This window comes from Nyctereutes procyonoides, unplaced genomic scaffold (genome assembly GCF_905146905.1).
Source record: "Nyctereutes procyonoides isolate TBG_1078 unplaced genomic scaffold, NYPRO_anot_genome, whole genome shotgun sequence".
In the NCBI taxonomy this organism is placed as follows: Eukaryota; Metazoa; Chordata; class Mammalia; order Carnivora; family Canidae; genus Nyctereutes; species Nyctereutes procyonoides.
Window position 1 is genome coordinate 22101146 of NW_026575120.1, and position 22799 is coordinate 22123944.

Here is a 22799-nt window from a genome sequence, read left to right on the forward strand (position 1 = left end):
AGAAAAATAAAGCTGGAGGCACCATGATTCCAGACTTCAACCTCTAGTACAGAGCTGTAGTGATCAAAATTGTATCATACTGGTACAGAAACACATAGATCGATGGAACAGAATAGAAACCCAGAAATAAACCTACAATTATATGGCCAATTAATCTTCAACAAAGCAGGAAAGAATATCCAATGGGATAAAGACAGTCTGTTCAACAAATGGTGCTGCAAAAAAGTGGACAGCCACATGCAAAACAGTCAAACTGGACCACTTTCTTACACTATGCACAAAAATAAATTCAAAATGGATTAAAGACCTAAAGCCTAAAAATCCTTGAAGAGAACTCAGGTAGTAATTTTTCTGACATTGACCATAGCAACTTTTTCTAGATATGTCTCCTGAGGAAACAAAAGCAAAGATAAACTATTAGGATTACATCAAAATAAAAGGCTTCTGCACAGTGAAGGAAACAATCAACAAACTAAAAGGCAACCTATGAAATGGGAGAAGATATTTGCCAATGATACATCTGATTATAGGTTAATATCCAAAATATATAAAGAACTGATACAACTCAACACCCAAGAATCAAATAATCCAGTTAAGAAATGAGCAGAAGAAAGGAACAGACATTTGTCCATAGAAGACATTCAGATGGCCAACACACCTATGAAAAGATGCTCAATATCTCTCATCATAAGGGAAATGCAGATCAAAACCACAATAATATCACCTCATACCAGTCAGAATGGCTAAAATCAACAACACAGAAAACAAGTGTAGGGTAGGATGTGGAGAAAAAGGAACCCTCATGAAGTTAGTGGGAATGCAATCTAGTATGGCCTCTGTGGAAAACAGTATGGAGGTTCCTCAAAAAGTTAAAAATAGAACTACTCCATGGTCCAGTAATTGCACTACTGTGTATTTACCCCCCAATACAAAACTACTAACTCAAAGGGATACATGCACCCCTATGTTTGTTGCAGCATCTACAATAGCCAAGGTATGGAAGCAGCCCAGGTGTCCACTGATTGATGAATGGAGAAAGAAGATGTGGTATATACACAATGAAATATTACTCAGCCATCAAAAAGAACAAAAACTTACCATTTGCAATATCATGGATGGCTCTAGAGAGTATTGTGCTAAGTGAAATAAGTCAGAGAAAGACAAATACCATATGAGTTCACTCATATGTGGAATGTAAGAAACAAAACAAATGGACAGGGTCGGGGGACAGGAGAGAGAGGCAAGAAACAGACTTTTTTTTTTTTTTTTTTTGAGAGAGAGAGAAAGCGAGCACACTGAGAGAGAGTGAAAGGGAAAAGCAGACTCCATGTTGAGCAAAAGATCCGATGTGGGACTCAATTCCAGGACCCCAAGGTCACGACCTGAGCTGAAGGCAGACACTTAACCGTCTGAGCCACCCAGGCACCTCAAGAAGCAGACTCTTAACTATAAAGAACAAATTGATGGTTACCAGAGGGGATGGGATAAGTGGGTGATGGTGTTAAAGATGGCACTGTTTGTGATGACCAATGGGTATTGTATGGAAGTGGTGAGTCACTGAATTCTACACCTGATACTAATACTACACTGTATGTTAACTAACTGGATTAAAAAATAAGATGAGATTTGGGCTTATAGATTTCTATGTTTATAGCCAAATAGGGTAAGTAAGTAGAGTGAGGAATGAAGAAATTGCAGATAACATTTAGGAAACTAGCAGAAAGAGCTAAGGATTATTGAATTAATTAAAAAATAGTGATACAATTATAAAATGGCTATTTGTGCAACAAATTGAGTTTAGCACTAAATCAGTACTTTTAGGGAAGAATGATCTGAATTACAGTGTGTGGTTTTGTAAGCGTGTGTGTGCATGTGTGTTTGTGTGCATGTGTGTGCATCTTTGTGTACAGATATATAATTAATCAAGTGTCATGACTGCTTTATGTGAAAGTAGAGTAGCCTGTATTTTCAAAAATTATTATAAGATGACATATGCAAATGAAAAAATATTTATACACATGGGTAAAATGACAATCATCTGTAATTAAAATTTTGTATGGGAAAAAATCAATAATTTCTAATTAACTGCTAAACAAAGCAAAGCTTTTCTCATGTCCACCCCACAAGCAGAGATGGGAAGGGGAGCTTTAACTAGGACTCTGTCCCCTTTTCCTAAATATCCTTTGCTCCCCAATTCATGCCATAAGGTGCATGAATGACTCAGAGAATACAGTTTTCTTATACACATGTAGAATGTCAGATTCTGTCTCCATAGTCTCTGCCCAACCCCTGGCTGCCTCTACCTCTGTGACCAGCAGGATCTGCCCATCACTAGAGCCACCCCGCACCAGTATAAGCTGGAGTGGACCCCTCATGGCATCTCCACCCAGTGCTCAGGCTGGCCTTGCCATACAAAGGAATCTGCCATACAAAGGAATCTGTGGTTCAGTCTTCTTGTCTTCCAGATATATAGGATTTTAGGGTCATTTATTCATATGTTGCATTTAATGTTGTCCTACTCCTGAGGGCAGATAAATGCATTTTCTTAATTAAATCTAATATTTAATGATGTCACAATTAGCCAAAATCCAGATTTTCTTTTGCACACACTAATAACTACATTGCTTGGACCAACTGCCTGAGCAATGAGGAAAGGCACTGGGAAAATCTGGCTTCATTCTGTTTGAGAGTGGAGCCTAAATGCACTTAGTTTCTGGATCCCTACGCAGCTCTGGCACTTTCAAGTAGCCCCTCACCTAGGGCAGACAAGGATGGCGAGGTTCAAGGTGCACGGAGAGACAGCTCCTTGGCCTGTGAAGCTCAGATTGGGAGTCTGATAAAACCATAAATCAGCCTGTTCCTCCAGCACAGGACTGAGGTCACTTAGCTTCCCATGCTGAGGGACGTAATAATTAGGGGGAGAAAAGGGATCTCTTTATACAGTAAAGGGTAATTTTCTATCACTCATTATTCCAGATGAGAGTGCAGGCTAAAACAACAAATAAATGTAGGGAAGATCTAAATAAATGTGTAAGGGATACTTCCATAAATAATGATTACAGGAACATGCAACTGTTGAGTTTTAGCGATTTAAAGCTAACATGATGTGAGAACACCAGACTTTCCAATTACTAAATCTGAAGCCGTTACCATAAAGATGACCTCGAGCAACACACTAACATTTGTAATGATTGAACATTCTCAGTGCCTGCTGTGCACTAGGCCTTTGTCAGGACAACTCTAATTCTTCGGGCAGCTCTGCAGGGCAGAGATTATTACTGTCATATCACAGAGGAGGACACGGAGGCTTTGCCTGAGCCGCCAAGCTGCTGAGGGCAGGACTGGGGTGAGCGCGGGCGCAGCTGGCTCCCCTGACTCCACCACACCATGCCTGTCCTTTCCATATGGGGTATAGTGTGGGAAACTGTTAAGCCAAAGAAGTACACATAAAAGCTAAAAAATGGTTTAAAGAAATGGTAGAAACTGAGGTTATTTATTTCTGAAACTCTCACGTTTTGGTTACCTCATGGTGCCCAAGGAGACACTTTTTTTATAACTTGCAGTTCAAGGGGTATGAAAATCTTAAGCTTTATCCATTCCATTATCTGAAGAGATTATTTAAGGAAGTATCACGAAATGGCAAAACAAAAGTTTTGAACTTAACCTTCTAATTTTATGAAATTTATGATTTAACTACAAAAAAATCTCACAGTACTCTGCCGCCTGGTTGGAAAGCCAGTTTATGTTGAATGGGGTTTTTAGTAGCATCTCAAGCATTTGTAAAAAGCCTACAAATGAAGTGAGTCTCCAGGCTTCACTGCCTCTGCCAGCCTCCCTGACCCCAGTGAATCACTGGTGGGCACAGACTATCTGGAGAATCAAGGATCTTGACCTACCTTTTCTTCAAAGAATTTTCTCCTCAACTTGGCATCTGTGGGAGGTACTGTTCTCCTCAGGTCTTGGTACCACTTTCTGACCACATGTCCCCTCCAGCAGGCTTGGATCCTAGAACACAGATGTTTGAAATGACTAACTCAGGATGGCCTTAGCAGGTACTTCACAAGAGAGCAAGGCCCCGGGGGAGGCAGTGGCCAAGGAGGGAGGCAAAATCCCTCCTTCCTTTAAAATGAGCCATCACCCCTGGCAGGCAAGGGGGACCCTTGTCCTACCTTGTCGCACACTTTATTTTGAATAGCCGGGCTCCGTCATGAATCACTCTGGTTTGATACTGGTTCCTTCTACAGAGAGGGCAGGTTTTTTTATTTGTGAACTTTTCAAAAGCCTGGAGGCATGCCTGAAGAAAAACATTTCACTTAGAATTGTATAAGTAATTATTTATAAATAACACTTTCACTTCTAATGTAATTATAGTGTTCTTTTCTCTCAGAATTATGAGACAGTCCAATTTAGATTTTAAAGGGTAGAAGTTTCATCAGATGTTAACACCTTCCTCATGAAACTTGTTCCAAAAATGAAAATTTACAAGAATATACATGCAGATACATCAAAAACTTCTGAAAACCACTCGTGTCGAGGTAGATGATCCCAGCGTAGAAGGCTACCATGCAGTCAGTCATAGGAAGCAAGCTGTCACTCATTTTGATGCACATTACTCACAGCACTGTGTTATATAAACATTTGTGGTTCTTTTGTCACATAAAATTCATAATTTTCATAACAGGATGAATTGTACTATAGCCTAAAGTCATATTTCTAACTCTAAGTGATGATTATGGATAAAATAAGTGGTTCTTTTTAGGAGACTTTAAATGAGTAAGAGCTACGAGGGTGACACACTGCAACACTTTATGAGGGAGGGAGGCAGGATTCACTCACTCTGTGAAACACATGGGAACATGAAAGCAGCACCTGTGCATGAGAAGACAAAAAAATGTTTGAAGTTTAAATGAGTTTTGAAAAAGCAGCAGCATAAATGCATTTAATTAAAAAGAAAAATTCTGAGTGCTTAAAAGGTAGGCTTGTCTTGTTTCTTTGAAAAATGAAAAAATGCAGATTAATAACCTTGATATTTCTAATATTTAGTATTTGAGCACAGCACAGGTATATAATTCAACAAGAAAAGCTAAGTTAACAACAATCTGAACATCAAACACACCGTGTTTGCTAGGAAGCCATTAATGTTAGTGTATACTTACAACTTCTGATGTGGCTGCATCTCCTGGGTGGATCCAAGGAAGGATACAGGCTGGAGTGGGGGTGTGTGGGGACGGGGCAGGGCTTTGTTCAGCTGAGGGGCACTCCTGACTTGTTTAGCATCCAGCGTGTTAACTGTGACACACTTAAATTTAAAATGTCTCAGAAATAAGGAATCACCTTTTCTTCTTAAATGTAGGGGAAGTACACTCACAAGAAAATGTCACCTCTCTGGGACCCCGATTCCCTACCACATAGTGGGGATATTCTAAGGAGGAAGGGAGGTGCTTCTTCTGGAAGCAGAACCAGGGGATGACAGCAAGACACCAGCAGGAATGAGCTGCGCACGCACGGAGGGAGGTCGACGAGGGCTCCAAGCTCTCAGCCACCGGCTTATCTTCTCTGAAGTGTGTGGGACCAAGAGAAGAGAGGGCGGGAGAGACTCTGGGGATCACCCAAGTCTCGGACACGAGGGCCACCTGGTCTTGGTCATGCTCTCCCATTTTTAAAGTGACCGCCCCCCTCCCTGCCTTCACTCTACTCTTTTCTTTTTAAATAGGAAGAATGGAAGAAATATCGCAATAAATAGAACTTACAAAGTTGTAAAACCTTGACTTGAAACTTACTGCCCACAAGCCTAAACTGGAAAACTTCAGTAATATGGTCCTTTTTAATTTCACCATTTAATCTCATAGCAGCTTTTTGTATGCTCAGGTCCCCATTCTTTTTTTTTTTTTTAGAAATTTTTATTTAAATTCTAGTTATGAATATACAGTGTAATGTTAGTTTCAGGTGTACAGTACAGCAAGTCATCCCTTCCATATGTCACCCGGTGCTCAGCATGACAGGTGCCTCCTTCATCCCCATCCCCCTTACCTCGCTTCAGCAGCCCTCACTGGGTTCTCTGTCGTTAAGAGTCTCTTCATGGTTTGTTTCCCACTGTTTCTGCTCTGTGAACGGTGCTGGTGCTATTTGGTAGGGATCACATTAAATGTGCAGGTTGCTTTGGGTAGTGCGGACATTCACAGTGTTGGTTCTTCCAGTCCATGAGTATGCAATACTTTCCCATTTCTTTGTGCCCTCTTCAGTTCCCTTCATAAGCGTTCTGTAGTTTTCAGAGTACAGATCTTTTACTTTTTTTGGTTAGGTTTATTCCTAGGTATCTCATGGTTTTTGGTGTAATTGCAAACGGGATCAATTTCTTGATTTCTTTTTCTGCTGCCTGTTATTGGTGTATAGGAATGCAGCAGATTTCTGTGCGTTGATTTCATATCCCGTGACTTTGCCGATTCATGTTTTATTAATTCTAGCAATTTTTTGGTGGAGTCTTTAGGGTTTTCTACATAGAGTATCATGTCATCTGCAAATTATGAAAGTACGGCATCTTCCTTGCTGATTTGGATGCCTTTTAGTTCTTGTTCTTGTGGCCTGATTGCTGAGGCTAGAACTCTCGTACTATGTTAAATAGCAGTGGTGAGAGTGGACATCCTGTCTTGTTCCTGACCGTAGGGGAAAGCTCTCAGTTTTTTTCCCACTGAGCATGATATTAGCTGTGGGTTTTTTGTATACAGCCTTTGTGATGTTGGGGTATGTTCCTTCTGTCCCAACTTTGTTGAGGGTTTTTATCAAGAATTGATGGTGTAGTTTGTCAAATGCTTTTTCTGCATCTATTGACAAGATCATATGGTTCTTTCTTATCCTTTCTTATATTAATGTGGTCACACTGAATTATTTGTGTATATAGAACCAGCTCTGCAGCCCCGGAATAAATTCCAGTTGATTGTAGTGAAGAATCTTAATGTACCATTGGATCTGATTTGCTACTATCTTGTTGAGAATTTTTGCATCCATGTTCATCAGAGATATTGGCCTGTAATTCTTTTTATGAGAATAGTCTTTGATTGTGGAATCAAGGTAATGCTGGTGTCATAGAATGAGTTTGGAAGTTTTTCTCCCATTTCTATTTTTTTGGAACAGTTTGAAAAGAATAAGTATTAATTCTTTAAATATCTAACAGAGAAACCCTGGGAAGCCATCTGGCCCTGGACTTTGGTTTGTTGAGAGATTTTTGATTATTGCTTCAATTTCTTTGCTGGTTATGGATCTGTTCAAATTCTCTATTTCTTCCTATTTCAGTTTTGGTAGTTTGTAGGTTTCTAGGGCTTTGTTAATTTCTTTCAGATCACCCAGTTTGTTGGCATATAATTTTTCATAATATTCTGTTATGATTATTTATAATTTCTCTGTTGTTGGTTGTGATCTCTCCTCTTTATTATTTTGTTTATTTGGGACCTTTCTCTTTTTTATAAGTTTGGCAGGGGGATTTACCAATTTTATTAATTCTTTTGAAAACCAACTCTTAGTTTCGTTGATCTACTATTTTTGTTTCTAAATCATTTATTTCTGCTCTAATCTTTATTTAATTTTCCTTCTGCTGATTATAGGCTTTATTTGCTATTTCTTTTCTAGCTCCTTTAGGTGTAGAGTTAGATTGTGTATTTGAGATTTTTCTTTTTAACTTAAATTTTATTTAGTTAACATACAGTGCAATATTGGTTTCTGGAGTAGAATTCAGTGATTCATCACTTACAACACCAGTGCTCATCACAAGTGCCTCCTTAATGCCCATCAGCATCTGTCTCATCCCCACCCCCCACCTCCCTCCATCAACCCTCAATTTGTTCTTTGTTAAGAGTCTCTTATGGTTTATTTCCCTCTCTCCCTTACTTAACCCTTCCCATATGTTCATCTGTTTTCTTTCTTAAATTCCACATATGAATGAGATCATAAGCTATTTGTCTTCCTCTGATTTATGTCACTTAGCATAATATACTCTAGCTCCATCCGCATTTTCCCGAATGGCAAGATCTCATTCTTTTTTGATAACTGAGTAATATTCTATTATGTGTGTGTGTACACAACATTTTTTTAAAAAGATATTATTTATTCATAAGATACACACAGAGAGAAGCAGAGACATAGACAGAGGGAGAAACAGGCTCCCTACAGGGAGCCTGATGCAGGATTTGATCCCAGGACCCTGGGATCATGCCCTGAGCCGAAGGCAGACACAACAACTGAGCCACCCAGGTGCCCCCACAACATTTACTTTATCCATTCATTAGTTGATGGACATTTGGTCTCTCTCCATAGTCTGGCTTTTGTTGATAATGCTGCTATAAACATTGGGGTGTACCCCTTCATAACTGTATTTTTGGGTAAATACCTAATAGTGCAATTGCTGGGTCATAGGGTAGTTCTATTTTTAACTTTTTTGAGGAACCTCCATACTATTTCCCAGAATTGCTGCACCATTTGGATTGCAGTCCGCATTCCCACCAACAGTGTAGGAGAGTTCCCCTTTAGTTTTTGTTTGAAAACTCTTTGTCTCTCCTATTCTGAATGAGAGCCTTGCTGGATAAAGTATTCTTGGCTGCATATTTTTCCCATTCAGCATGCTGAGTATTTCTTTCCACTTCTTTCTGGCCTGTCAAGTTTCTGTGGACAGATCTGCTGCAAACCTGATCTGTCTTCCCTTACAGGTTAAGGACTTTTCCCCCTTGTTGCTTTCAGGATTCTTTCCTTGTCTGTGTATTTTGTGAATTTGATTTTGATATGTGTTGGCAATGGCCGGCTTTTCTTGAACTTAATGGAAGTTCTCTGTGCTTCTTGGATTTTGATATCTTTGTCCTTCCCCAGATTAGGGAAGCTTTCAGCTGTAATTTGCTCAAAGAAACTGTCTACTCATTTATCTCTCCATCTTTTGGGATTCCTATGATACAAATGTTATTATGTTTTAATAAGCCACTGAGTTCCATAAGTCTACCTTGGTGATTCATTACCTTTCTTTTTTTCAGCTTCATTATTTTCTATAATTTTATCTTCTAGATCACTGATTTGTTTCTCTGCTTCATCCATCCTCTTTTTATGGCATCCATTTGGGTTTGCATCTCAGTTATAGCATTTTAAATTTCAGCCTGACTAGATTTTAGTTGTGTGTTTTTTTTTAAATCTCTGCAGTAAGGGATTCTCTAGGGTCTTGTATGTTTTTTTTCAAGCCCATTTAGTTCCTCATAAATGTTTTAAATTCTAGTTCAGACATCTTGCTTATATCTGTATTGATTAAATCCCTGGCTGTATTATCAACAATAGCCAAACAATTAAAGAGACCAAATGTCCATCAACTGATGAATGGATAAAGATGTGGTATATATATATATATATATATAAAGGAATATTATTCAGCCATCAAAAAGAATGAAGTCTTGCCATTTGCATGGTGTGGATGGAGTTAGAGTGTATTAAGTGAAAGAAGTCAGTCAGAGAAAGACAAATATCACGTGCTTTCACTGATAGGTGGAATTTAAGAAACAATACAGATGAACATATGGGAGGAAGGAGAAAAAAAGAGAAAGAGAAAGAAACCATAAGAAACTCTTAAAGGGACCACAGGGTGGCTCAGTGGTTGAGTGTCTCCCTTCAGCTTAGGGCATGATTCTGGGGTCCCAGGATTGAGCTCCTCCCTGCAGGGAGCCTGCTTCTCTCTCTGCCTCTCTATGTCTCTCATGAATAAATAAAATATTTTTTAAAAAAGAAACTTAGAGAACTGAGGGTTGATGGAGGGATATGGGTGGCGGATGGGCTAAATTGGTGATAGGCATTAAGGAGGGCACTTGTCATGTTAAGCACTGGGTGTTGTATGTAAGTGATGAATCAATGAATTCTACTCCTGAAATCAATATTTCACTGTATGTTCACTAACTAGAATTTAAATAAAAATTTGAAGAAAAAAAAATCACTGGTCATTAGTTCTACTTCTAGTTCTTTCTTTTGCAGTGGACTCCTCTGTCTTATCATTTTGTGCAGTAAAAAAAGAAAAAAAAAACACAACTGGATCCTGGGTGTGTTTTGGTCTACTTGTTAAATGAAGCTAGATCTAAAAACAAAACAAAACAAAAACTATATATAAAATGCATATATGTAAATAAAAATTTAAAATAAAAGGAATTAAAAAATAAGAAAAATAAAAAGGAAGCTAGATCTTATTTCCTTTAGAGCTTAATTAAGCTTTGCGGCATCCTAGGAGTGTAGACTCGTGCTGGCCTTCAGCGGGAGGGGCCTGTTGGGCTCCTTACAGGTGGACAAGCTGGGCGGACACAGACACGACGGACCTGGACCCGAACGGGGCCAGACGGGCCAGGGGGCGGGGCTTGGTGTGCGCAGCGCGGGCCTCCACTAGGTGGCGCCATCTTGCTCCCTGAAGACTCCGCACTGAGGGGCGGGATGAACATGGGGCGCCCTGCTCTCTGGCCCTGGAGCTGCAAGGTCCTGCGCCCCCCTCTTCAGTGAGCAGTCACCCCTCTAGTGTTCCCAGCTTCCATCAGATCCCTGCCTTCACCCTGCCTGTGTCTGAGCTGTTTTATCCCGGGTGTCCCTGGGTCTAAGGACTCCACGGATTTCAGGGGTGCCTCTGGTGTGGACCCCCGCTGTACCTCGCGGGGAGCATCTCACTGTGCTCTTGCTGTGTGGCTGGCCAGTGCCAGGAAGCATGGCACGCTGCACAGCGGTCCAGGTTATGGCAAGGTGCAGCAGAGAGCTGGCACCCAGGCCGGCCGCCGGCAGACGGAGTCCCGGCTCCTATGCCCGGAAGCTGACGCACGTGGATGCCACCCGTTCTCCTTGCAGCCCGGGGGGCCTCCGCGCACCCTGGCCACTCCTGCGTCCATCGGCTCCTGCCCGCGGAGCGCGTCAGCCAGGCATGACCCTGGGGGTGGCGGACTGCTACACCTTCGGATCTTGCACTTCGGGGTGCGCCACCTTGTAGTCTCCGTCAGCAGGGCTCCTTCCTCCCGCAGTACCCACAGTTGCATTGCCCTCAGATCCACTCTCTGCACCTCCTACCCGTGTCCTCTCAGTCCTCAGATTGGTTTCTTGGGTGTTTAGGAAGGTTTGGGAATTATCTGTCTGTGCCCGAGGAACAAGTCCCCCTACTCTCCCGCCATCTTAACTCCTCTCTCATGCTTGATAGAATAATCTAATCTTTAAGTGTTTTGTCAACAGATATTTGATGCTCTGTACTGAATAACACTGCACTTCTAGATATTTAAAATATTATACTTTTAAATGTCCATGAAAGTTTGTTATCAGCAAACATTCTCTGAGATAAAAATAAATGATTAGGTGGTGGTAAATACACTAAAAATGTCCTAGAAGTTGGGATTAGACTCCAGCCGACCTTGAGCACACGTCCTGCGTGGCCCTGCTGTGGACCACTTATTTCCTCATCTGTTATATGGGTACAATGCCTCCCTCGGTGATGCACAAGAATTACTGAAGTCCTCTGAAATCATTAAACGCTGAGGAAATGCCAAATTTGTTTATAGTGAAGGAAAAAAGCTAAATATGAGAACAATTGACTAAAAATGCAAAATAAAAATAAGTGTTTGGATCTATAACCAAACAAAGATAAGAATTTAGTGAGAAATTTATAAAAAACAGAATGGAAGAAATGGTGATGGGATGCATTCCGATCTCCCTGCTGCCCTGCTTAGGATAGTCAATGTAAGTTTTCATTCTTCATACAACAGTCACACTAAATATTTATAGCATAATAAAAAAGAGGTTGCTGGGGTCAGAAAGACTCCTTGTGGTTCTATTAACTCTTGCTACACTAAAATACTACATTATCCTACAATTCTGTGGTTCAAAGGCTAAAATTTTCCCAAAATACCCAGCTTTAAGATTAGGTCTTGATAGAGATCTGGAATACAGTAAGTATGCTTAAAATAACTTGTAAATTCAAATTAGTGAAGAACAAACGTTCTATGACTATGAACTAACTTGTTAATGATGAAACTCATTAAAACAAATTAACTTTGAGAGTTAAGTGCCAAGGTAGTGAGTAAAGCTTGAGGTTCCCAGGCTACGAATTTAGGCCTGCTTTGACTCTTTTTGCTGGATTTTTCCAGCAAACCTTCAAGTGCCTGCTCTGAAGGAAGCACAATGTTGCACACATGGGGAACCATTGTAGTGTGGCCGCTAGTTTAAAACACAATGCAAAGTTCTAGCAGTGGAAGCATCCCTGACTGCCAGGAGATTCCAATAGATTAGGCAGACATAGTATGTACAGAAAACCTATGATGCAGATTGATTGCATATTATCTATAACATCATCAACCTTACTGTGGTCAAATTTCATGAATAAAGATTATTAATAAAACATTTTACTTAAAGATTCTTACACAAATTCTTTGGAGATATTCAAGCCTAGTCTTTTTTCTTTTATGATTTCAATTCATAAATCAGCTTAAAATTCCAATTTGCTCTCATTCTTCCTGCATTGGGCTCCTCCTAGCAGAGTGTCCAGTCATTCCTCAGCTCTTTCCAGCCAGTAGAATGGGAGCATTCCTTTTGTATGAGTTTTGTACTTGAGACTATCATTCAGTAAATAAAACTGTTTAATGAGGGTGTTTAGCCTTCTCTCTCTCTCTCTCTCTCTCTCTCACACACACACACACACACACACACACACACACACACACACTCTCTCTCTCTCTCTTTAATTAATGGAAAAGAAAATGTAAAAGTGTTTGAGGTCATATAGGCGGAAGAAACTAGAAACATGAAGCCTAGGATCTTAGGCTCCAGCTCAGCCTAGTATGGGGTTTGCTTATCTGATCTTCGGGCTGCAAACCTGGGGGCGGAGTTCAAATTCCTCTTTGCATATGGGGCATGGCTGCATAGAGTCCCCCTGCAGGATGGATCTCTGTTTCACTTTTTCCCATTCATCTGAGGATAGTAGTGGTGGTGGAGGTTCAAACAGGCCCAGCTTCTGTGCTAAAGTTAAAACAATATGAAATAGAAGTTGCAATATATTCAGAATGTAGCACTCATCTATTGTTTAAACATTATTCTGTAAAAAAATTTGAAAGCAAAACATACTGCATACTTCTGCCATCTATGGAAAACTTCTTCCATGGTACATAGAAATCAATGATACCTTCCATTCTTGTTTTATGCGCTTATTTAGGAAGAATTCCCTACCCCTATTTCATGTTCATAGTATTCTCTACAGTAGGTAGGACTGCTATCCAATTTTCAGGAAGAGAATTTGAAGAATACTAGGTTTTCACACGTATTGGCCAAAGCGTCTCACTTGTCACTCAATTTATCTTTCAGCCTTCAGTGTTGTCTTCTTCCAGCCCCCCCCTTTTTTTTTGCACCACCAGTGACCTTCACAGAATGAGTATCAATCAAGTTCTTCCCTTGCTAAAAATTCTTACGACATAATTATTGTCAGGATTGATTCCTCACCTCAGTAATATTTGAGAGCCCACCATGTGTCCCCTCTAGATCAAGAAAGGAGCGCACATTCCAGTGGGAGCTGCTGCAGCTGGAGAGCAGTGCTGGCGGGGGAGCCCTGGTGTCATGTCACCCCCCATCCAACAAATGAAGGAATGGGTAAAGCACCACCCTGTGGGCTCTCTTCAGATAGAAAGTGAAGTGTTACATCTACAAAATAAGAACAGGAAGCTGTACCAGGAATAATCAGAGTACAAAAAAGAACTCTTAAAAATAAAAAATCTTTTGTAGAAATGTGAAAGTCAACCCAAAGACTGGAAGAGGAAGGTTGAGGTAATCTCAAAGGAAGTAGAGGAGATAAAGCAGGAGACAGAAGATAAGAAGATTAAAGGACCAGTCTAGGAGGTCTGACATCTGAAAGACAGACATCCCATAGAGAAAACAAAATTGAGAGTAAAGATCTTCAAATAGTCTAAATTATTTTCCAGAAGAGGACACGAGATTCTAGTTTGAGAGGCCCCAGGAAAGCCCAGAACGAAGGATTCACACCAAATCCTGCCCTGTGATACTTCACAGCTGTAGGCACAAAAAGCAGATCTGAGTCTGGGGGGAGGAGGAGAGAGAGAGAGAGAGAGAGAGAGAGGGAGAGAAAGAGAAAGAACAAGTGTCAAAAAGGGTCAGGAACATAACTCTGGGAAATGAACAAGGGATAATGGAAGGAGACGTGGGTGGGGGGTTGGGGTGACTGGGTGATGGGCACTGAGGGCGGCACTTGGTGGGATGAGCACTGGGTGTTATGCTATATGTTGGCAAATTGAACACCAATAAAAAAATTAAAAAAACAAAAACAGAAACAAAAAGGGTCAGGAGTCAGAATTACATCAGACTTACCTCCAGCAACACAGACATGAGAAGGCAAGTCTTTTAAAATTCTGAGAAAGACTCCCATATTGAAATTCTTTATTAGCTATCAATGGACTGTGAGAGAATAAAGGGATCCTTGTGTTTATAAGCTTGTACACTAGTCTCTTAGGTGCTCTTTCCCAGGAAGCTGCTGGAGGAGCAGCTTCACCCCAATGAGGGTATAAACTGAGAAGGAGAAGCCATGCGATCAGGGAGAGAGTATCTGATGCAAGAGAACCAAAGGGAATCAGCCTGCAGGGTGATGCTGAGAAGACATCCCAGGCTGACGGCTCTGTACCAGCCCCACAGAGCAACTGGTCCAGATGAAGCAGAGTGATGGAAGGTTCTAGAAGGAATGTCTCCACAAAGATAAAATCAAAAGATCACCCACTGTATTTTAATGTAAGGAAAGACTATACTTTTGGGGAATGAATTTTGAGTCTTTTCCTGCCAGTTTTAAGACATATTACAAAACTTGGCAAAAGCAAAAGGTAAGTGTTGCTGGTCAACAAAGAAGGGCTAGATAATGGTTTGAGGGAAGAATCTAATGTAAATTTTTATACCAATTGATTTTGCCAGTACTGTACGCAAAGTAAACTGTGACGGGGTTGAAATGTGAAAGGTAAAACACCTAAGATAAAGAAAATGTGGGAAAATCTTTGTGATCTCAGAATGGGTAAGGATTTCTTAAATCACCCAAGCATAAACAATAAAGAGAAACTGATGGATTTAACAGTAATCAGAATGAAGATTTTATTCAATATAAAATAACAGAAAATTAAAAGACGGTGCCAGAGTGAGATCTTCTCATCAACAAGGGGTTAATATGTAGAGTACATAAGGAACTCCAGAAAATCAGCAAGAAAAGATCAGAGTGCAATTTGAATAGTATGGAAAATAATGAAGAGCATATAGTTCAACACTTACTGGTGACCAATACACAGAATAGTCAAAAATTTTTTTTCATAAAGAACTCCTGGAAGATAGCTCATTTATTCTCCTTTTTAACCTGACTTATTTTCCAAATTGGGAAGCCCTTCCTGATGTCTAATGTAAACCTTCCCTCCTAAAATGACTTGATCATCTCCCACAAATTCTATATATATATATGCACAAGATATTCACTACATGGCTGTATAACAACACTCCATGCCTCTGCCTGTTCTTGAGCTATTGCCATTTCCTAGAACACCACCAGCACTGTCTGCGGGTCCTTGGGAAGTAATGAGTGTCCACTGGCCTTGCCGTACCAGCAGGTTCCCTGCAGGCTTCCAGCGTGGCCTCCATCCATCACACTTGCTCGAGGGCACATCACCCCCAGACAAACCTAATTTCCATACCCAGCATCATTTAAAAATCTTTCCTATTTCTAAATTTACAGTTTAAAATAATTTGAGACTTGCAAAAGGTTGTGAAACCCAGGATAAAAAATCTTCATGTGCCTTTTACCCAGTTTCCCCAGATGTTAATATTTTACATAGCCTCAGTGATCAAAATGGGGAAATTAATGTTGATCCAACACTGCCACTTAATCTGTATTCCTTACTCGATTTCGTTCTCATCTCAAGTTCTATTTCTGGATCCAGATTACACACGGCACTCAGTGGTCATGTCCCCTTTGCCTCTCATATCTAGGATGGTTTCTCAATCTTAATTTGTTTTTCTTGACTTGACACTTTTTGAAGAGTACTGGTCAGGAACCATGTAGAACATCTGTCAGTTTAGGTGGGTCTGGTGTTTCCTCTTAAATTCAGATGTGCATTTTGGCAAGATTTACACAGAGGAGATGCTGCATGGGATCGGGGGCATGTTGGCGTGTATCCCTTTGGTGATGGCACTTACATCACTTGGTCAGGATGCTGCCAGCACAATGTCACCAAGATGAGGCTGCAGCATGGTGGGTGGGCACACCGTGAAGCTGTGTCCACATTCTGTGTCTCAGCACCGTTCCTCAGGGTCTCAGCATCCAGTGATGCCTATTCTTACTGTGCTGTTGGCCGCATGGTGATTTTTCTATTTCTGGCCCCTGTCTATATATTTATGAGTTGTCATTCTACTGCAAGAAAGAGCTTTTTCTTTTCCATTATTGACTAATTTCTACCAGTGTGGATTAGTGAATATTGATTGTATTCTACTGCTTTTATTTATTCTATATAGTACTGTCTTTTTTTCCTTGTTCATATTGTCTCCATCAGCATTTTAAAACTGTAGTACATACATTCTTTCTGAAAGATTAAAAATTAGAATAGTTTCTGTTCCAGAAAAATTCATATTAATCTCATTTAGACTCCTCAGTTCTAATAAGCCAAAATATAAATGACAAGACTAACTTACCTAAAGTTAATGGTGGTGGTTTTGGATCAAGAACATATTCTTTTTCTGGATCTTCCACTTTAGGGTCTTGTAGAGTTGTTTTAAGTCCAGTATCTATTATTGCTTTTGTATTTCCTTTTAGAGATTTGGGTCTGCTCTCTCTCTTTTGTGCCTTTGTCTTAGAATGATCTGCTGTTGAAAGATTTCGAAGTTGAAGATCATGTAAAATGTGATCTTGTAAAGCAACTGCAGTGACTGCTAAGTTACCTCGTTTAGATGAATGACCCTAAAAAGTAGGGGGGAAGAAGCCTTATATTTAGAACATTACATAATATCATCTGGAAGAAAACAGGCTTTAATACTTAATTTGGGGGGGGGGATACTAGACCAAATCTAATAGTGAAGAATGCTTGGCCCACGTTACCTAACTGCAGGAAAGCCCAGTCTCATCATTTATGTTGGTGACAGAGTAAATATCTTTTCATTTAATTACTAAGGTCTTAAATATAATATGAATTAATTTATTATGACCTATAAAAGCTGTGCATGCCTGACTACATTCTGTTTCACTATAATTAGACTCTAGGCAAATCTTGCTTCTGTAATATGAACGGAATCTTGCATTTAAGTACATGCTTTTTTGATGGAAACTTACACAGAATAAAACTGCTGGCACCTATGACATGCTTGCGGTTGGTGCTATGGCAGATAGTTCCTCATGGGAGCGAGGTTTGTAACTATATTCTTATATTTTCAAACATCTGAATTAAAATATATTCATGGGTAAAACTTTTTTTTAAAGATTTTATTTATTCATGAGAGACACACAGAGAGAGGCAGAGACACGCACAGAGGGAGAAGCAGGCTCCCTGTGGGAAGCTCAGGATCACGCCCTGAGCAGAAGGCAAATGCTTGATCACTGAGCCACCCAGGTGTCCCTAAAATAGTGCTTTAAAACAGGATTCTGTACCTTATTTTTTGACATGCTGAGTCAGAAAAACTTGCTGCTTGGCGATATCAAGTTATATCATCATATCACATTCCTTTAATTCTTCCACTGTAAAAACATGATCAACAGAAAGCCAAAGTTGGTGTGTATGTAAACATCTCTTACAAAGTCTATGGGAAGATAGGTTTGAGCGTCTGGTTGATATGGGAGTGCCTATGCGAGCACAGCATTAGGCTATGCACTGTGATTCTGCTGGGATTCCAGCCAGTCATGACTGAGCCCTGGCCTCCAATCTCCAGCTGGAGGGAGCATATGAATATGAATGAGTACAGTCCACTGCCCACTACAATACTGTACATAAGTACAACAAAATTTCAGACTGAAAAGATCAGAGAATAGTAAGTGAAATACCTCTTTTTTTTTTTTCTAAGATTTTATTTGAGTGAGCGAGAACATGCAGAGAGAGAGAGGAAGCAGCAGACGCCCCACCGAGCAAGAAGTTCCATCCCAGGACCCTGGGATCATGACTGAGCTGAAGGCAGACACTTCACCTACTGAGCCACCCAGGTGCCCCAGTAAGTGAAATGCCTCCTAAAGAGAGAACATTTAAACTGAGATTTTCAGGACAGACAAGAAGGAAGTGAACACACTACACTACAGTACAAGGGGAGCAAAGGCACTCAGGGACTGGGCAGGTGGTTATAATTTAGGAGCGAAAGGGAACAATGAATATACTGGATGCAAGGGGAGCAAGGCTGCCTTCAGCCTGTCCCCATCGCAGAGCTGCAGAGTATGGGGAGCACACCTGGCCTCCCATCTGGGTCCAGTTGTCTTCTGTTCCAGGTACCTCACCTTAAACAGGTATAGTAACACACGGCTTACAAGGTTACCTTTAGGATTATGTGAGCCCCCCCTTTGTAAAGAATCTGAATTGGACCCTTTCATGCAGAAGGTACTCTGTAAATGGATATTTTGCTCCAATTCCCTGTGAAACTGGTGGGAGAATCTGAATTGGTCTTTTTAGTTTTTTAGGCAAGGGTGTAGTTTCTGAAGACAAGGGCCCAAAATAAACAGAATGGGGAGAAACAGTGATTAAGGTAATGTAGGAATGGGCCTAATTTTAAGGCTTGAAAGGAATGAATCCAAACTATGCATCTAAGGACCAACACCTGCTACACCTCAGTTCGCAGCGTAGCAGTGAGGACCGTGGAAACAGCTGTGAGGTCTCCAGGGCTGGACAGCTGCTAAGAGGTCCGGGAACCAGGTGGTGGTGCGGCCTGCACGCTCGGGCTCCCCTTCGGTGCTGGTCTCAGGACACACGACAGAGCTTCTGTGCAGTGCTTCCTCAGGTCAGGTCATCGGGCAGTGTGGACCACAGCAGCGGGTGGTTGGGGTGGTGTGGACCGCAGCAGCGGGTCGTGGGGCGGTGTGGACCACAGCAGCGGGAGAAGGCATGCAGTGCTGTGGATGCCTCCCAGAACCTTGTCGGCGCGGAGCCTACACCGCACTGATCCCTGCAGCTGCAGGTGTGGACAGGTGCCTGTGCTGGGAGCCCCCTCCGTGTCCGGGTTAGAACTGCAGGGAGGTCTGCCCGTCTCCATCCCGCGGTCCCTGCATCTCAGGACCGGGAGCCCCTCGGGTCAGGGGAGGCCCACACCCGCAGGGCAGGAAGAGCCAGAGTCGGCGGGCGCACTCATGCTCGGTTCCGTCCAGCGGACAGGCCCCGCCCGGCGGCCGCCTGCTAACGCAGAGCCGTGCGGACCCCGGACAGCGGGACACGCCGCGCGAGCGGGCACTGCGGCCCCGGCCCCCGGTCGCTGGGCCCCCCTACCTGCGGCCTCCGCTCCCCCTCGGTGACGGGCGGCGTCGCCCTCCCCGCAGCGGTCACGAGGGCGCTGAGTGCGGGGGACCCGGGCCTGGGCTGCCCCGCAGGCTCCCCGCCGCGCCTCCCGCGCGCCACCACCTCCAGCGCCGCGCCGCTCGCCGTTGCCCAGCAACCCGGCGCGCATGCCCAACGGTCCCGCCCCGCGCACCGCGCCGAGCTCGAGGGCCGGCGGCGACCCAGCCGCACTGCGCATGCTCGCCGGCTCTGTCCTGCGCACACGGCCGGCCGGTCCGCGGCCCGCTCGGCTTCCGGCCCCGCCCCGCGCAGGCCGCAGTGCGCACGCTCGCGGAGGGCGCTGCGGGGCTCGGCGGGCGTCCCGCGGCCTGGCGGGGTCTCAGCCGCGTTTGCCCAGAAGTGTCTGCCCTGCGTCCAGTGACATGGGTGTCGGTTCTTGATACGCCGACGACCTGCGCGTTCTTGCCGTCTCCCCGTGGCTTGGGAAGCTGTCGGGGCGCCGCCGTGCGGGTGCGGTGTCTTACGGGGCGGTCAGAACTCGGGGGTGACCCGGGGACCCCGACCCGCTGCGCCAGCCCCCGGCACGCCTGCAGCCCCAGAACTCGGGGGTCACCGGGGGTCCCCACCTGGCCTCCCCCCGACCCGCTGCGCCGGCCCCCGGCACGCCTGCAGCCCCAGAACTCGGGGGTCACCGGGGGTCCCCACCTGGCCTCCCCCCGACCCGCTGCGCCAGCGCCCGGCACGCCTGCAGCCCCAGGACTTGGGGGTCACCGGGGGTCCCCACCTGGCCTCCCCCCGACCTGCTGCGCCAGCCCCCGGCACGCCTGCAGCCCCAGAACTTGGGGGTGACCGGGGGTCCCCACCTGGCCTCCCCCCGACCCGCTGCGCCGGCCCCCGGCACGCCTGCAGCCCCAGGACTTGGGGGTCACCGGGGGTCCCCACCTGGTCTCCCCCGACCCGCTGGGCCAGCCTCCTGCACATTCAATTTTCTGTCCACAGATAATTTAGACTCTTGGCCCTGGGCTGGAAACTCGCCCAGCTCACTTGGTTCCCCTTTTCTCGAGGATACCATTCAGGTGCCCAGAACCATTGCGTCATATGTTGTGTCTGATCTTTTACTTGTTGGAGGTAAGAGCTTAAATCTGGTCCTTAAACCCCCATCATGGCCAGAAGCAGAAATGAGTAGAAGTTCATCTTTTTTTTTTTTTTTTTTAATGACAGTGACTCAGTTGTGTTATTTAAACTCATGATTGGACTTTTATTGAAATAAAGTTCAGCTGAAAGTGAAAAAAAAATACACAATGTGAATAGTATCCTGCCCCCCCCTTTTTTTACTTCTCTGAAAACGGATCTAAAGAGGTTACCAAGTTGATTAGAAATTGGTCATTGATCATGAAAAGACCTAAAAGAAAATGTTCGTCATGACTTTGGAATAAATAGTATTCTGTGAAACAAGATGATCTGAAGTTCCACTTCAGATAACTGTTTTTTTTTTGTTTTTTGTTTTTTTTTTTTTAGTGGAATTAAGTTTTCTAAGCTGGCCACTCCTGTTTGGAAGTTTTTAAAATAGACTAAAGCTAACATATTTGATAAGCCAAATTAAATTCATAATTAAGTTAATTTTAAGTGATTTAATCTTCCACGTAGTTTAAACTTTTCCAACAGATACTGTAATTTTGATAAATGTTTTGGTGGTATTGGATCTAGAACATTAGATAGGGGTCTCTCTGCAGTCCTGAGAGTTTTTCATTCATGACTGTTAGGACTGGGAGGGAAAGCTTTAGGTTTAGGTAGGTAGACCTGAGTTCAAATCTAGACTGACTTTATAGGTGTCTGAATTTGGCAAGTTACTTCATTTTCTGAAACTCGGGGTCTCTTATACATGCAGGGGGCATTTGCTACCACTCCTCTCAGTATCTGCCAGCACTTCAGCACTAGCCCTGGGGATTCATTGGTCCTTGGGTGGAACATATGCCTGAGCTAGTCGGAAAATCGGTGTCCTGGCCACAGTGACGTAGCTGGGGTGGGCATATGACTGAGCTAGGCCAGTCGGGTTGACTCAGTATTTTTGTGGGAGCTACTGGAAAACTTTTTTTTAAATTTTATTTATTCGTGAGTGACAGACACATGCAGAGGGAGAGAGAGGCAGAGACACAGGCAGAGGGAGAAGCAGGCTCCATGCAGGAAACCCGATGTGGGACTTGATACCAGGACTCCAGGATCATGCCCTGGGCCTAAGGCAGGCGGTCAACCGCTGAGCCACCCAGGAATCCCTGGAAAATTCTTTTAATTCTTCCTACTGATGTAGAAATAAGAGAAGATGTGAAACTGCAGCTGTGCCAGCTCTCCAGTCATCACAAGGTGGGAGCTGGTGCTGTGGGCCCTCCCGTGAGCCTTACAAGAGGGTCACACAGGAAACCAAGCAGAGTGGGCCAGAGTCCAAGCCTGAGCGACATAGCTGGAGCCTGGAGCCAGCCCTACTCAGTGTTGCTACTTACCTGAGTGAACAGATTTCCTTTATGCTTCAGCCAGTTTGGGTCTGGTTTTCTCTGTTCCTTGTAACAGGAATGAGGTGAATGATATAAATGGGTGTAGTTATCCGTCTATTCCTGTGGTTAGATTGAAAAACGTCCTACGTGTACAAAGGCCTTAGGACAGTGCCTACCACTCTTCATTACCATTTGAAGGAATCCTTCTTGAACTCTGTTAAGTTCTAGGAAAAATCCCCATTCAACATTTTCCCTCTCCCTCCCTGTGTTCAAAATCTCACAGCAGTTTTACTACCTGCATGGTTTCTACCAAAAAAAAAATGATCTTTCTTGTTCTCTACACATAATTATTTGTCTTCAGGCTTTCATTTGGAAATTTAACCTTATAATTATTGCTTTGTAATTCTTGACAAAAGTATAGCTGACATGGCTGACATTTGAAGAGGATGCGGTGGGGAGCACTTTCCTTGTCCTCCTCCAGGCAAGCATGTTCTGTTCTTGGTCTCACTCCCAAAAGGTTCTCTCAGCGGTTTATATTTTCATGTTATGGCATTAGCTTTTTTGTTGGTCTAAAGATGGGCCCAAGATCCTGTACATAGGGCAAGTGTGCTTGCATCTTCTAGAAATCTTGTGGAGTACCTTCTCAGTGGTGCTGTTCAGCACACTTTGCAAGAGCACTCCTGTGACTCATTTATTTTGGAGTTTCAGCACATGAATTGAATCTCCTGGGAATGGTCTGAAGAGAAAGGGCTGACAAAGATGAGAGACAGGTAGGGGTGTATGTGGATGACCAGAAGTGTTTGGTTGCTCTGCTTGGTCACACAGGGTAGGGTGTGAGTGTGCCGGGAGT

At 43.1% G+C, this 22799-nt stretch overlaps 1 protein-coding gene across 2 annotated transcripts in view; it reads right to left on the minus strand.

The window, feature by feature from the left end:
* The window catches only part of RNF32 (ring finger protein 32), a 44523-nt gene extending 24926 nt beyond the window's left edge, over positions 1-19597 (minus strand). Inside the window, exons 1-7 of one of the 2 annotated variants that reach the window (XM_055335526.1) lie at positions 19452-19597; positions 17642-17728; positions 16693-16957; positions 12848-12990; positions 4837-4869; positions 4170-4294; positions 3897-4005 (exon numbers count right to left, since the gene is read on the minus strand). In XM_055335526.1, coding sequence (XP_055191501.1) covers positions 3897-4005; positions 4170-4294; positions 4837-4869; positions 12848-12990; positions 16693-16957; positions 17642-17656 — 690 coding nt within the window. In that variant the 5' untranslated portion in view covers positions 17657-17728; positions 19452-19597. Of the gene's footprint in view, positions 1-3896; positions 4006-4169; positions 4295-4836; positions 4870-12847; positions 12991-16692; positions 16958-17641; positions 17729-18798; positions 19429-19451 lie in introns of those variants that run through there. The other variant, XM_055335528.1, reaches the window with a different exon arrangement.
* Between the last annotated feature and the right edge of the window lie 3202 nt (positions 19598-22799).